This window comes from Cebus imitator, unplaced genomic scaffold (assembly GCF_001604975.1).
Source record: "Cebus imitator isolate Cc_AM_T3 unplaced genomic scaffold, Cebus_imitator-1.0 Scaffold13, whole genome shotgun sequence".
Taxonomy (NCBI): domain Eukaryota; kingdom Metazoa; phylum Chordata; class Mammalia; order Primates; family Cebidae; genus Cebus; species Cebus imitator.
Genome location: NW_016107328.1, coordinates 10461127 through 10476062, shown reverse-complemented (window position 1 = coordinate 10476062; position 14936 = coordinate 10461127). Strand labels below are relative to the sequence as shown.

General features: G+C 38.8%; 1 protein-coding gene across 1 annotated transcript in view; it reads right to left on the bottom strand.

Moving 5' to 3' along the window:
• Nucleotides 1–518: 518 nt before the first annotated feature.
• Nucleotides 519–14936, bottom strand: part of FAM71D (family with sequence similarity 71 member D) — a 28391-nt gene continuing 13973 nt past the window's right edge. Inside the window, exons 5-6 of the mRNA XM_017500692.2 lie at nucleotides 5333–5359; nucleotides 519–600 (exon numbers count right to left, since the gene is read on the bottom strand). Coding sequence (XP_017356181.1) covers nucleotides 519–600; nucleotides 5333–5359 — 109 coding nt within the window. The remainder of the gene's footprint in view (nucleotides 601–5332; nucleotides 5360–14936) is intronic.

The following is a 14936-nucleotide window of genomic DNA, read 5'->3' as shown; positions in this document are numbered from 1 at the left end:
AAACCCTTAACATTTCATTCCACTTATATTGTTACTACAGTAGAATAAGATTTAATGTTAAAAGATCCCACTTACTGCCAGGCGCGGTGGCTCACGCCTGTAATCCCAGTACTTTGGGAGCCAAGGCAGGTGGATCATGAGGTCAGGAGTTCAAGACCAGCCTGACCCACATGGTAAAACGCCATCTCTACTAAAAATACAAAAATTAGCTGGGCATGGTGGTACGTGCATGTAATCCCAGCTACTCAGGAGGCTGAGGCAGGAGAACTGCCTGAACCCAGCAGGCAGAGGTTGCAGTGAGCCGAGATTGTGCCACTGCACTCCAGACTGGGTGACAGAATAAGACTCCATCTCAAAAAGGAAAAAAAAAAGGTCCCACTATTAACAACTCCTGAGTGTGAAAGTATAGCTATCATGTATTCCTATAGAGACTTACAATTAAAAAGTTACCTTTAAGTTGTCTTACATGTTTTTTCATCAATTTTGTCTTTTTCTATTTTACTTTTCTTTCCTCACATTCATTCCCTTGAGAAAAGGGGAGACAGATGAGGCACAAGCTTGAGGAAATTAGAAGAAGATTTGATATGAGGGGAGAGAACCAGAGGGAAAAAAGAAAAAGGGTAGGGAAAGCAGGAAACAGATCATTAGAGAGGAAGTGAGAAAGAAAGAAAAAAAAAAGCCAAAAGCAGGAGAAATAAAAAGACACAGAAGGAGAACAAACTTATTTTGAATCTTAAATTCAGGTTATGTTCTAACTACATCAAAAACGGAGCTTTGTTTTGCAATGGAGCTTATTGTTGGATTTCACAAGCAGTTTCCCTTTTAGAGGGCTCCCTACTTTTTTTATTAAGCCTGGGTTTTATAGACAAAGAATGAACCTGGCTGCTTGGGGTTCCAAGGAATTTGGTTTGTAATATTTAAGAAGAACATGGAAAAGAAAGATAGGTAAGGATGGAAAGGAAATTCCCAATATTTTATGTGATTTTCCTTTCTCTTCTTTTGTTGAATATCCTTTGTCTCATTTCTTTTCATCTTGGAAAAAATATCAAAGGATCAGAGATAAGCCTATAATTTGGGCTCACTGTAAAAAAAAATTTAAAAGTTAAGGAGAATAAAGCCTAGAAAAGTAAAAACTTAAAGTCAAGAGAGGAGAGAAATGAACTCAGATTCAGAGAGACAAATTTAACCTGGGTCCTATTTCATGTGTAACCTGAGTTGGTTAAAAAGTGCATTTAAAGTGCCACTTTATTCCAAAACCTTATGCAGAAAGGAGAAAAAAATATAATTTTCTCGAACTGCTGAGAGTTTGAGAGATGAATTTGAGATCATGGTCCCAAACTAGCATTGTCCAGGAGCTGGGTGAATGTGAATCAGATGAACTTAATAATGCCAGGAATTTGTTTTGCTACTGTGGGGAGCAGTTATTATTCTGATTTCTACCTAGAATATAAATTAGAATTACAGACTCATTTTTAATTTATACTCCAATTACATTTAATAAAATGAGGGATTAAGATTTGACCAGTCTTTGCTTTTCTTCCAGGGTGTTAAGTGAGAGTAAAAGTGTATGGAAGGGGAACAGGTGATTTAGAGGAGAGTGAAAATGGGGAAAGAAATGCTAATCAGGGGAAAAACCGAAAAACAATACAAGCCTAAGTAAGAAAAAAGTGGGGAAAACATGGGAGAAAAAGATAGAAAGAAGTAAGAAATACATAAGAGAAAACAAATAGGGAGAATAATTAATACTTTGAGGAAAACTGCATGCCCATTTTGTATGTTGTACCACCCTTGCAATTAAACAAGCCCACAGTGGAATTTTGTTCCTCATTTGCTGTGTCTTTGCTTAGCTTCTGATTTCCAAAGCCCCATTTCAAGCTGCCTGCTAGGTTGTTAAATATGAGGCCCAGGACTACAAACAGGGTAGCTCATAGAATCTTAACAGCCAAAAGGGTCTTGAGACAGCTGATCATGCCCTCCCTCTCCCCTCACCCAGTCAGTTGCCCACACTTTTTATAGTTGAAGAAATTGAGGCCCAGAGAGATTAATGGCTATGTAATACAGGATGTGTAGTTAGAACTAAAAGCTAGGTCATTTGATTCTAACTTCAGTGATTCAGAGTTGATTTCTTAATCTTTCCCTTTCAAAATTTTTCCAATTCCTTTCCCCAGCTTGTTTCATGAGTTTACTATCATCTAGTCATGGTGTCTCCCAAACTGACATACCCAGTTTTTTAACTCTGGTACCGGCAGGCAGTTAGTTAATAACTCTTCTTGACTATGGATTCATGTCCTTGTTTCCACTGTGATTGCTTCTCACCTGGTTCAAGACTTTGGCACACTTCACCTGACTTTTAAGTAGCTTCCTAACTGGTCTCCCTAACTCTAGCTTCCTCCAGCTTCTCTTAGAGACTGCAGTCAGAGTAATCATTCTAAAACCTAACACTAACGTTGTCATTTTCCTGTCTTTCAGTGGCTCCTCTTTAGCTACCTAACTTCTTAGCATGATCCATTATTTCCATAATCTCGGCTCTTGCTTTGCTTTTCAGCCACATCTCTCACTACTTCTAAATTGAACATGCCCAACACTTTCCCATTTGTTTGATTTTTCTCACCCTGTTCCCTATATTCAGGATATCCTTGTTTTCCTCTTTGCTAACTCAAAGACTGCCTTTTTCATACACTCTCAATATTTCCTTTCCTAAGCAAAAAATAAGTTCTGGACTTTTCTTCTAAAGTACACCTAACTAACATACATTCTGGTTTATATTATTTTGGCACATGTCCTAAGGCCAGGTAACATATCCTGTTATTTTACTGTGTTTTGGTTTTGTTTTTTTGAGACAGCATTCTCACTGTGTTGCGTAGGCTGGAGTGCAGTGGCATGACCACAGTTCACTACAGCCTTAAACTCCCAGGCTCAAGCCATCCTCCCGCCTCAGCATCCCAAGTAGCTGAGATTATAGGCACACACTATTATGCAAGACTATGTCCAATTCTTTTTTAATCCCTCCCACAGCCTGCACAGTGCTGCCTATATGATACGTAGGAATCAAATACTGTATGTGCTAGAAAACAGGTAAAAGAATTAGTCACATATAGGATGAAGAGAACAGTGTCAATGTTTTACATTAATTTGAAACTCCCATGGCTAATTACATGACTGTCTCAGAATGTACACAGAATGTACTTATTGCATGCAATATTTTTAACAGTAATAAGTCTGCTAGTAGATTTTCCCTTCCTTTTAGCAACTGAGAGGAAAATATTTGCATATACTAGATATCACTGAAATTTCTACAAATTTACTGTGATTTCTTTATGAAATACAGTTTAGAGCAGAAGTTAATAGATGAAAATTCTGTACTGCAAAGGAGATTTTGCACTTTTCTCATAAGCTATGATAGCATTTCCTTATAATGTTCTCAGGTTCAATAGTATCAATTGGAATATAGGCCAAACCACATTACATGAAGTTCATCTGGTACTTATAGACACTAAAGCCCAATGGGGGCTGGGTGCAGTGGCTCATGCCTGTAATCCCAGCACTTTGGGAGGCCAAGGTGGGCAGATCACTTGAGGTCCAGAGTTCGACTAGTCTGGCCAACATGGTGAAACCCCGTCTCTACTAAAAATGCAAAAATTAGCCAGGTGTAGTGGCAGGCACCTGTAATCCCAGCTACTTGGGAGTCTGAGGCAGGAGAATCACTTGAACCTGGGAGGCAGAGGTTGCAGTGAGCCGAGATGGTGCCACTGCACTCTGGCCTGGGCAAAAGAGCAAGACCCTGTCTCAAAAGAAAAAAAAAAGCCCAATAGGAAGGCCAAAAGACAATTCCCATTTGTGTAAAAACCTATCCAATAATAATTTCCTTTTTTTGTGGGAGTACATATGACTTGTACATATGACTTAAACTGCCTTCAAGTGTTTCTTGCTTTTTGAAATAGTATTTTTTTTTCTCTTCACTTAAGCCAAGTTAAATGTTCCTTCCATAGTGTTCTTTTATGTGCATGACTGAAGCTGAGGCTTGGTCCATCTCTCAGATTAGAAAGTAACTTAAAGCTGGTTCAACACTCAGCAAAGAGAGAGATTTCACAGGTGCCTATAAGACAACCTCCACATTAAAAGTTCATTACAGGCTAAAGATTCTTAGACATGGCAATATATAAAGAAAGAACATTGGGCCGGGCGCGGTGGCTCACGCCTATAATCCCAGCACTTTGGGAGGCCGAGGCAGGTGGATCATGAGGTCAAGAGATCGAGACCATCCTGGTCAACATGGTGAAACCACGTCTCTACTAAAAATACAAAAAATTAGCTGGGCATGGTGGCACGTACCTGTAATCCCAGCTACTCAGGAGGCTGAGGCAGGAGAATTGCCTGAACCCAGGAGGTGGAGGTTGCGGTGAGCCAAGATTGCGCCATTGCACTCCAGCCTGGGTAACAAGAGCGAAACTCCATCTCAAAAAAAAAAAAAAAAAAAGAAAGAACATCACCACCTCCCCGCCCCCCACCCCCTCCACCAAAACCAAAACCAAACATTAAATAGGGCCAGGGTGGTGGCTCACTCCTGGAACCCCAGCACTTTGGGAGGCCCAGGCAGGCAGATCACTGGACATTAGGAGCTTGAGACCAGCCTGGCCAACACGGTATAACCCATCTATTCTAACAATACAAAAATTAGCCAGGCATGGTAGTGAACGCCTGTAGTCCCAGCTACTTGGGAGGCTGAGGTAGGAGAATCGCTTGAATCCAGGAGGCAGAGGTTGCAATGGGCAAAGATCGTGCCACTGCCCTCCAGCCTTGGTGCCAGAGCGAGACTCTGCCTCACAAAAAAAAAACAACAAACAAACACAAACATTAAATAGTATCACCTGGTAGAGGCTAAAGATGTAGGAGGAAAAAAGAGAAGCTGGATAATTTTATATTTACCAAAAATTTACTTGTAGACCATTGCCCTTGTATATCAGAAAGGATCGCAGATCTTATGATTGCTGTATTTTGGATTCTGCCTGCAGGACTAGGCTTGGTGTGGTTTATGCCTGATGACTTACATCCAGGGAATTGGGAAACTAAACTCTACCAGTGCAGAAAAAGAAAAGTGAGGTAGTAAAGTACCGTAATGCCTTCCACTTGAAAGATAGCCTGAGGATCGGCTTTGGGAAAGAGTTTCTTCAATGTAGTATTCTCAGAATGGAGCACATTGAAGAAAGAAAATGCATCAGAAAGTCTAGCTGAATTCCTTTGCTCTTAACCACGGTACTCTTCTAGGAACCAGAGATGGCTACTGGATACCAGGGATCATGATAAAACATGTAGTGGAATTTGTTCCATACCTGAAGTGTTTGATTCGGTTCTCAAGCTCCTGTAAAAATAAATAGCACATTTCAAAAATTTACCAGCATAACCACAAATATTTAGAAAAGATTTACTAGATATAAAATAACTGGTCATTCTTTAAATGCTTTGTGGGTAGTAATGAAACATGTTTAGCAAGCCTAGGTCATTACTGATTATAGAACATATGAGAGTAAAATTATCTAAAACTTCTGCAACATGTGGGCTATTCAATCTGTAAAAGCCATAAACGTTTATTGTATGTAATAATATGTAATCTATTTTTATTACGTCTATTGCCAGTCACTCCATAGGGCCGCTGGCATCCCCAACACTGCTGCCTCCCCATCCTTCTCTTATCAGGCCGAGAGAAGTTAACTGCTGCTGCTGAGCCTTATAAATAAATAAGGTCTATTATGTTGGGAATACTAGGTTTCAAAGAGACCTGAGGATAAATTCTGAAATGGTTGGTTAGGAGAAATCAACAACTTCTGGTAGCTTCTTTATCACCAAGTCTGTGGCCTTACTGGGGGTGGTCATGCTTGGGAATCTTATAGGTAAATAAAGTACCTAATTTACATTTAATAACATTTCTTATGGTTTATTGGATAAAATAGGAGACTAGCAGTTTTTTTAGAAGATTTCACTATCAGAAAGGTCTTTGGATAAAGAAGCTTATTTTCTGTGCTCCTAATTTTTAAAATTGGTAACAAGAATTAAAATACTTATTTTCTTAACCTCATTGGCGTACTAAAATGTAAACTTAAGTCACATAATTTTCACCAAATTCTTATTTCTTGACACATTTTCAATAAATATTTTGGAAGTATTGAATAAAACAAATAGTTCAGGAAGAATAATTATCTTAGCTATTATCCTCCAAAATAAATGTGCAAAGACAAAATTGTGATCCATTTTAAGGGGTCTGGCAGATTCACCCAGTTCAAGTTCTATAATGGATATTTCAGAAAGTAAATGTTAAAATGGCAATTTTCTATAGAGTTCACAAATAAATATTCATATAGTCTTTATCAAATAGATCTGATTACTTAAGTGAAGGTTAAGCTTGATGATAAAAATTTTCAAGAGGCTGAGAAATATCAAGTAAATGTACCTTGAAAAATAGATGCAAATTAAAGCCTGACATTATCCTCTTTAAAACAAAGGAAAGAGCCACGGTAGCACTACTGTCAAGATATGAGAAGAAATACAAATGTTTTATAAAGTAAATTCTTCATTTCTAAAGGACCTAAAGTGACAGTATAGATAAGTTTAAGTCTCCAACATTTTTCACTCATCTAGATTTAAGATGCTCAATTTACATTTTAAAGACTAGTAAATCTTTACATTTTAAAGACTAGCAGAATATTCAACAAAGTTATTGTTTTTTTTTTAATTTTTTTTTTTTTCTGAGACAAGGTCTCCCTCTGTTACCCAAGCTAGAGTACAGTGGCTCTGCTCTATCATGGCTCTCTGCAGCCTTGACCTCCCGGCTCAAGCAATCCCTCTGCCTCAGCCTCCTGAGTAACTGGGACCTCAGGTACACTACCACGCCCAAATAATTTTTTTCCTTTTCTGTTTTTGTAGGGACAGGGTCTTGCCATATTGCCCAGGGTGGTGTTGAGCTCCTGAGCCCAAGCAATCCTCCCGCCTTGGCCTCTCAAAGTATTGGAATTACAGGCATGAGCCACTGTACCCAACCTAATTTTTTATCAGTGTTCCAAAGTACACAGTTATAAAGTGTTACTGAAATCCATGGTCTTGGAAAAGAAAAATAATATATATAACTTATTTATCAATCTCACGAGCATGACTAAATCCTACAAATATCTCTGCAATACAGCAGTAGTGAATTCCATTCTTTCTTAGAATATTACATCTTTCATTCATAATAACATTCTCAAATTAGACTCTAGCTAGTAATTATATTCCTGATGCAAATAGGCAATAAAAAGAAATCCATGCTTTATTAAATTGGGCTTAAGAGGATTACTTATAACCAAAATTTGTTTTGTTTTGTTTTGTTTTGTTTTTATTCATCTATTTATTTCTCTCCAGTAGAATCAGCTGATAAATGGCACAAGGAGCTGAGAAGGGAGGGGCGAGACCTTGAAGAATTTGAGATTTGTTGATTCTTAAGATCTTTTATATCTTTGAAATTCTATGATTTTTGCTATTTATTTAGGGATTCATTTTTTCATTGTTTCTAATAGGGATCATAATAGTGAGGCGAATGAAACAGTACCTGCTGAGCATTTTTCATCCTAACAATTAAAGTTATTCTTATAATTTTTAATATTTTAAAAAGCAATAAGGGCTAGTATAGAAAAATTCTCAGAGAGTGATGTCAGCAAGATAGATGATTAGAGATGTCTGGCATTCATCCTTCCCCACAAGAAAGGACCAAGGCAATTAATACACTGCTAAGATGTGACTGGGGTGTCAAAGGAAGGTCATTGGAGTGCAGCCGGGGAGCAGAGACATGTCTGTGGTGATGGAAAGTCCAGGAGGGCAGTGTGGAGACACCTATATCACCCATGTGGATTGGATCTGCCCAGAGTCAGGGGAGACTTCTTATAGCAGGAAAAGGTAAGCAGAAAAGCCCCACTAGCCCCTATTGCTACCAAAAACGCCTACAGTTCTTACAACAGGAGACTCCATAGTCCTCACAAGCCCTGAGCCTAGTTTGGAGAGTTGCTGGGAATTCACACAGCTGCAATGCCTCAGGTTAAGAGCACAAGGTATGCACTCCTACTCCCCAGTCACCACCTGTGAGCCAAGCTACTGCTTGAGACCAGAGCCATCTCTTGAGAGTACCCTGCTCTGGGGGGGCCACTGGCCACTGCATTTCTCCAGCCCTAGGGCTCCATCTTCATCCCACCAAGCCCACACCAGTGGCTGAACACCACAACACCACCTGTGCAGAACCTGGGCCAGGATCTACTGTGGCTTTGGTTTTACACAGCAGGGAAACCAACCCTCACGGCTGCACTTCTAGCCAGAGGGAGAGTATGGCAGTCTTATCCATGGAAAACCCACCCTTGAGCCAGCCAAATGCTGCATACACACCCTCAAGTGAGAGAGACCCCGAGCCTCTGAACAGTTGATACACCCCCAGTCAAGCAGAACACCTATGTGCCTATGCTTAGGACATGAAGAAACAGTTCCACAGTGCCTCCATCCCTTACAGACATGTTCCTGGCCTGCCCAATGACCCTGCACCCACAATCAGGGCCTGAGACACAGTCCTGCCGGTTGTTCCTGACAGGCATGCCCCCAGGCCAGCCAATCAGGCAAGAACCCATGCCCAGGACCAGAGAAACAGCCTTATAAGCCACCCCAGGTGGACATGCTCCAGGCTGCCAAGTAGCCCTGTACCCATATATCAGCCCTCAGAAATAGCCCTCAGGCTTCTGCTTCCCCCAGTAGGCATGTCCCTGAGTTGGCCAAACAGACTTGCATTGTTGTTCCATATTTGAGAAACAGCTCTTGGGCAACCACCAGTAATCATGCCCCCAGATCACCCATACCCAAGCAGCTGTGCACCCACATCCCAGGCTGAGAAACATCTCTGTGGGCTGCTACTCATAGACAACAACTGTGTGATCATGCTCCCGTCCACAGTAACAGCCCCATGGCCCCAAACTCAGCAAGCCAGACCCAGGTTGGCCAACTCACTGTGTGCATGTGCCTGTCCCTGACCTGAGACACAGCCTGGTGAGCCCACTCGTGGCAAAGCTGTGCCACTGATGCCACAAACTCTCTAAGCCTAGGCTACTGAGAAACTTGCAAATGCTGAAGAAATTACATGGAGATTACACTACTCTATCCACTTAGAACCAAAGCCAACACAACCCACTGAACTGACATCCCAAGACCCATTCATACAAATAAGTCTTTCCATGTAACACTACTCCATAATATTGGAAGAGGCATTTTTTCCACTAGATGCATAGAACTTAACATAGGACCATAGGAAACATGACACTTCCAAAGGAAAACAATAATTCTCCAGTAACAGACACCAATAATAAGAAACTATATGAAATGTCAGAAAAAGAATTTAAAATAATAATCTTAAGAAAATCTTTTGTCTCAGTATGGGTCATGCATGAAAAAAAAGGAAAAAAGAAAAAAAAAAGAAACCCTTAAGATTAAAATCTTTCACAGACAAACAAAAACTAAGGAAATTTGCCATCACTAGATTAGCCTTACACAAAATGCTCAAGGGACTTATACATAGAAATGAAAAGATGGTAGCCACCATCATGCAAACATGCAAAACTATAAAACTCACAGATAGAGCTGATACACAAAGGAGAAAGAGAAAGAAATAAAACCTTATCACTACAGAAAATCATTCAACTGCAAAATAAACAATAAGAGAGGAAGTAAGGAACAAATATATAAAAAAACAACCAGAAAACATGTAACCAAATGACAGGAGTAAGTCTTCACCTATCACTAATAACCTTAAATATAAATGGATTAAATTCCCTACTTAAAAGATATAGACTGACTGAATATATTTTTAAAAAAATGACCCAGCTATATGTTGCCTACATGAAACTTATCTCACCTGTAAAGATACATATAGACTGAAAGTGAAGAAATGAAACAAGATATTTGATGCAAATGGAAACCAAAATCTGGCAAGAGTAGCCATATATATATCAGATAAAACAGACTTTAAATCAGAAAGTGTAAAAAAAAAGATGAAGAAAGTAATTCTATAACTATAAAGGAATCAATTTAACATGAGAATGTAACAATTTTAAATATACATGTACACTGGAGCACCCAGATCTATAAAGCAAATATTAGATATAAAGGCAAATATAGATCCCAATACAATAACAGCTGGGGACTTCAACACCCACTCTTAGCATTGGACAAATCATCTAGACAGCATATCATCAAAGAAACATGGAATTTAAACTGCATCACAGACCAAATGACTTAGCAGATATTTATAGAACATTTCATTCAAGAGCTGCACAGTACACATTCTTTTCATCAGCATATAAAATGTTCCCCAGGATTGACTCTATGTTAGGACACAAAACAAATCTCAAAAAGTCTATCCAACAATTTTTAAAAATCAAAATCTTATCAAGTATTTTATCTAAACATAATGGAATAAAGCTAGAAATCAATAACAATAGGAACATTCAAAACTATGCAATACATAAAAATTAAACAACATGCTCCTAAATGACCAATGGGTGAAGGAAGAAAGGAAGGCTGCTATTTAAAATTTACTGATACAAATGTAAATAAAAATAGAATATACAAAAACTTATGGAGGCACAGCAAAAGCAGTATTAAGAAGCAAGTTTGGCCGGGCGCGGTGGCTCATGCCTGTAATCCCAGCACTTTGGGAGGCCGAGGCAGGTGGATCACGAGGTCAAGAGATCGAGACCATCCTGGTCAACATGGTGAAACCCCATCTCTACTAAAAATACAAAAAATTAGCTGGGCATGGTGGCGCGTGCCTGTAGTCCCAGCTACTCGGGAGGCTGAGGCAGGAGAATTGCCTGAACCCAGGAGGCGGAGGTTGCGGTGAGCCGAGATCGCGCCATTGCACTCTAGCCTGGGTAACAAGAGCGAAACTCCGTCTCAAAAAAAAAAAAGAAGCAAGTTTATAGTAATAAATACCTACATCAAAAAAACAGAAAGATATCAAATAAATAACCTAATGATACACCTCAAGGAACTAGAAAAGGAAGAATAATCCAAACTCAAAATTAGTAGAAGGAAAGAAATAATAAAAGAGGAGAAATAAATGAAATGGAGACTGAAAAAAAAAACCCAAATAATAACAAAACATGATTAATTCTTTGAGGCCAGCATTGCTCTGATACCAAAACCAGACAAGGACATGACAAAAAAGGAAGACTACAGGTCAGTATCCCAGATGAATATAGATAACAAAATCCTCAACAAAACCCATAGAACTGTACAACACAGGAGTAAACCATAATGTAAATTATGGACTATAGTTAATAACAATGTATTAATATTTGCTCATTGACTGTAACAAATGTACCACATGTAAGATGTTAATAGAAGATACCATGGAGGAGTGTTAGGAGGGTGCAGTGGGATGCATGTGTGGAACTCTATGCACTATTTGCTCGGTTATTTTGTAAATCTAAAACTGGACACAAAAATGAAATTTATTAATCATTTTTCATAAATTTTAAAAAAAGGCATTCAAAGTGAATCTAATGGTCTAGGGCATTTGTTTTGGGCAAGGAAAGAAGTAGCTGAAATGATTCACTTAACTTTGTGAGATTTTGATTTGTGGTATGTTTTGAAGTGTCAGACAAAGGGTGGAGGCACTGGATTTGAGACATAAGAATGAAATAAAACATAAGGAAAACATCAGAGTGACCAGACCTGATCAATGATTATTTAGGACAAATTCCTAAGTGGGATGGATTAATTTAATCTCATTTTATAAGAGAAATCTTAGGCTTTCTAATAAAGCCTTACTCATATATTATAGTGAAAGGTACATTTTCCACTGAGCAGCACCTGTAGCTGTCCTTCTGCAAATTATATTCCTGTATCCCTTTCCTATTTCTAATGGCTTCTGTTTTTCTCTTCCTATTTTACTCTTTAAATCTTTGTACTTCTAACATATCATATTTACAAGTTGTCCTTGTCATTGTTTACTTACACTGAAATAACTCAGTGGTTACCATAAAAAAAAAAAAGATCAGTGTTCTGGGGAGAAATTTATTTCAGTGACTTCTGTGCCCTCAGTAAAAATAGGAAAATGTCTGTGGGTGATAACAGCAATTCCCACGTTGAACCCTATTTTTTATCTTTTTGAGCTCCTAGTCCTACAAGAAAGCTCCCTGGAAGATTCCTGGTAGAAATCTCCCTGGAGCTTGAGCCTATGTTTCTTTCCACAGCTATAAAGCAGAGTTTTTATTTTGACTCTAGGGCTTCAGGAGAAGCCACTGTGAGAAAAGAAACTTTGCTTGGTATATAGGACTGACTTCTAAGGAAGTGGTTCTCAAACCTGAGTGTGCATTAGAATCACTTGGAAGTTTATTAAAACACAGAATTCTATGCCCCATCCCCAAGCTTATGATTCAGTAAGATGGCGTGGGACCTAAGAATTTATGGCTTTAACCATAAATTCATCGCCAGTTCCTAGGCGATGCTGCTGGTCCAGCGTCATTACTTTGAGAACAACTGGTATAGGAACCTTAGATATTTAACAATACTTTGCTTGAGCAGTCAAGAGCCAACACTTTCAATGCCTTGGCACTTGATCTAGAGGCTCTGGGATTATGAAAAATGTAGTGCTCAAGCAGCTAAAACAAACTACTCTGATTTCAAGGTTTGTGGCTCTCCTAAGGATCACCCATATTCCTTTGTTTCCCTTGACTTATACTTTGCTAGGAAAGAAGACTTTTTAGAGAAAACAGCTTTGAGTAGTTAATCCTCAGTTGAATATTTTTGTGTACTATATATACATATATATGTGTGTGTGTGTGTATATATATATACACATATATTTGTATATATGTATGTGTGTGTATATATATATATATATACACACATATATAATAATTATTTTTTGCAACAGAATTTTGTTCTGTCCTCCAGGCTGGAGTGCAGTAGTTCTATTATGGCTCACTGCAGCCTCAACCTTCCCAGGGTTAGGCGTTAACCTAACCAGGATGGTACTCCTGCTGTAGCTTCCACTTCAGCCTCCCTAGTAGCTGGGACTACAGGTGCATGCCACCACGCTTTGCTAAATTTTTGTATTTTTTTTGTAGAGACGGGGTTTCGCCATGTTGCCCAGGCTGGTCTCAAACTCCTTGGCTTGAGCGATCTGCCCACTTTAACCTCTCAAAGTACTGGGATTATAGGTGTGAACCACTGAGCCTGGCCCTATGATACATTTTTTTGTCAGAGGAGCCGTTGTAAAGAAGACACATTTTTTCTTTAATCTCTACTATTGAAAATGAATTATTAGTGACAATAACGATCATTTACTGAGCAACTAATATGTCCCAAGCCCTCTGTGTACTTTCATCACTCTGCTTCTCAGAACCTTATAACGTACCTAGTGTGTCTACTGTTTTCATTTCATTACACTCTCCTAAGGAATACCCTAGAGCACACTTATATTAGACTATAGCATGCTCCATTATTCATTTTAGCAGATTGTCACAGTGATTTAACATGAAAATGTCTAGACTCCTGGCAGGAGAATGCTTAAAGTCTATCCAGAACAAATAGCTTAGTGCTCATTTTTAAGAAGTTTTGCAGGGACTGACTTCACAATCTACAGACTTCACAATCTACAGAACCTACAGAAACTGGTTCTGTTGTTTTTCAATATATAATAAGTAAGTCTTTTTTAAAAATTTATTTAAAAGTCAGTGTCTTGCTCCATCACCCCAGCTGGAGTGCAGTGGCTTAATCATGCTCACCACAGCTTCAGAGTCCTGGGCTCAAGTTACCCTCCCACTTTTGTTTTAGTGACAAGGTCTTGTTAAGTTGCCCAGGATGGTACTCCTGCAGTAGCTTCCCGAGTTGATGGGATTACAGGCTTGTGAGCCACTTTGCCCAGGTTATTTTTTAAATTGATTGCTATATTACCTAATAATAAAAATTTCCTCTCTGTTAAAATAATTTTTACTTTAAATCTACTTTTAAAATGCAGCTTTCTGTGAACTTCCTCATACATTTGAATATGGTCATTGTCACCTATTAACATTCTCCTATCACCTCAATTTTTTTTACAATATTTAATCAGTCTTTTTTTTCCCAGTTCTTCTCTAGGTTCAGTTTATTGGGTAGTATAGTGGAAAGATTACTTCAGATATCCTGTGTGGTAGACAACCATGTTGTACTGTATTAAATGTGAGTCAAATCTACATTAAATTTTTTGATTCAGTTTAATCTTTGCTTGAACCTATCTTCCTCCCTCTTTCCTTCTTTCCTTCCACCCTATATTTTATCCATATGTATACCTAGATATACTTTGAACGTTACCATGTACCTGGCATTGTGAGCATTTTAATATCAGCTATTTAATTCTTATAGCAATTCTACAGTGTGGATATTATTCCCAGTTTACAAATGAGGAAACAGACTTGAAGTTAAGTAACTTGCCCAAGATCATAGAGCTAGTAAGAGAGAAGCCAGGATTTGAACCCAGAGATCTGACTGCAAAGCTTTTTCTGTTTTTTGTTTTTTCTTTCTTGAAGACAAGGTCTCCATCTGTCACTCATGCTGGAGTACAGTGGTGCGATCTTGGCTAACTGCAACCTCCATCTCCCAGGTTCAGATGATCCTCCCACCTCAGCCTTCCGAGTAGCTGGGACTACAGTCACACGCTACCACACCCAACTAATTTTTGTAGAGAGAGGGTTTCACCATATGGCCCAGGCTGGTCTCGAACTCCTGGACTTAAGCAATCTGCCTTCCTTGGCCTCCCTAAATGCTGAGATTACAGGTCTGAGCCACCGTGACCAGTGGCAAAGCTCAATCACTATTGGCTGTGTTAAACTGTTTCCCAATGAATGAATCCTAGATTCAATTTACTTTTTTTTTTTTTTTTTTTTTTTTTTTTT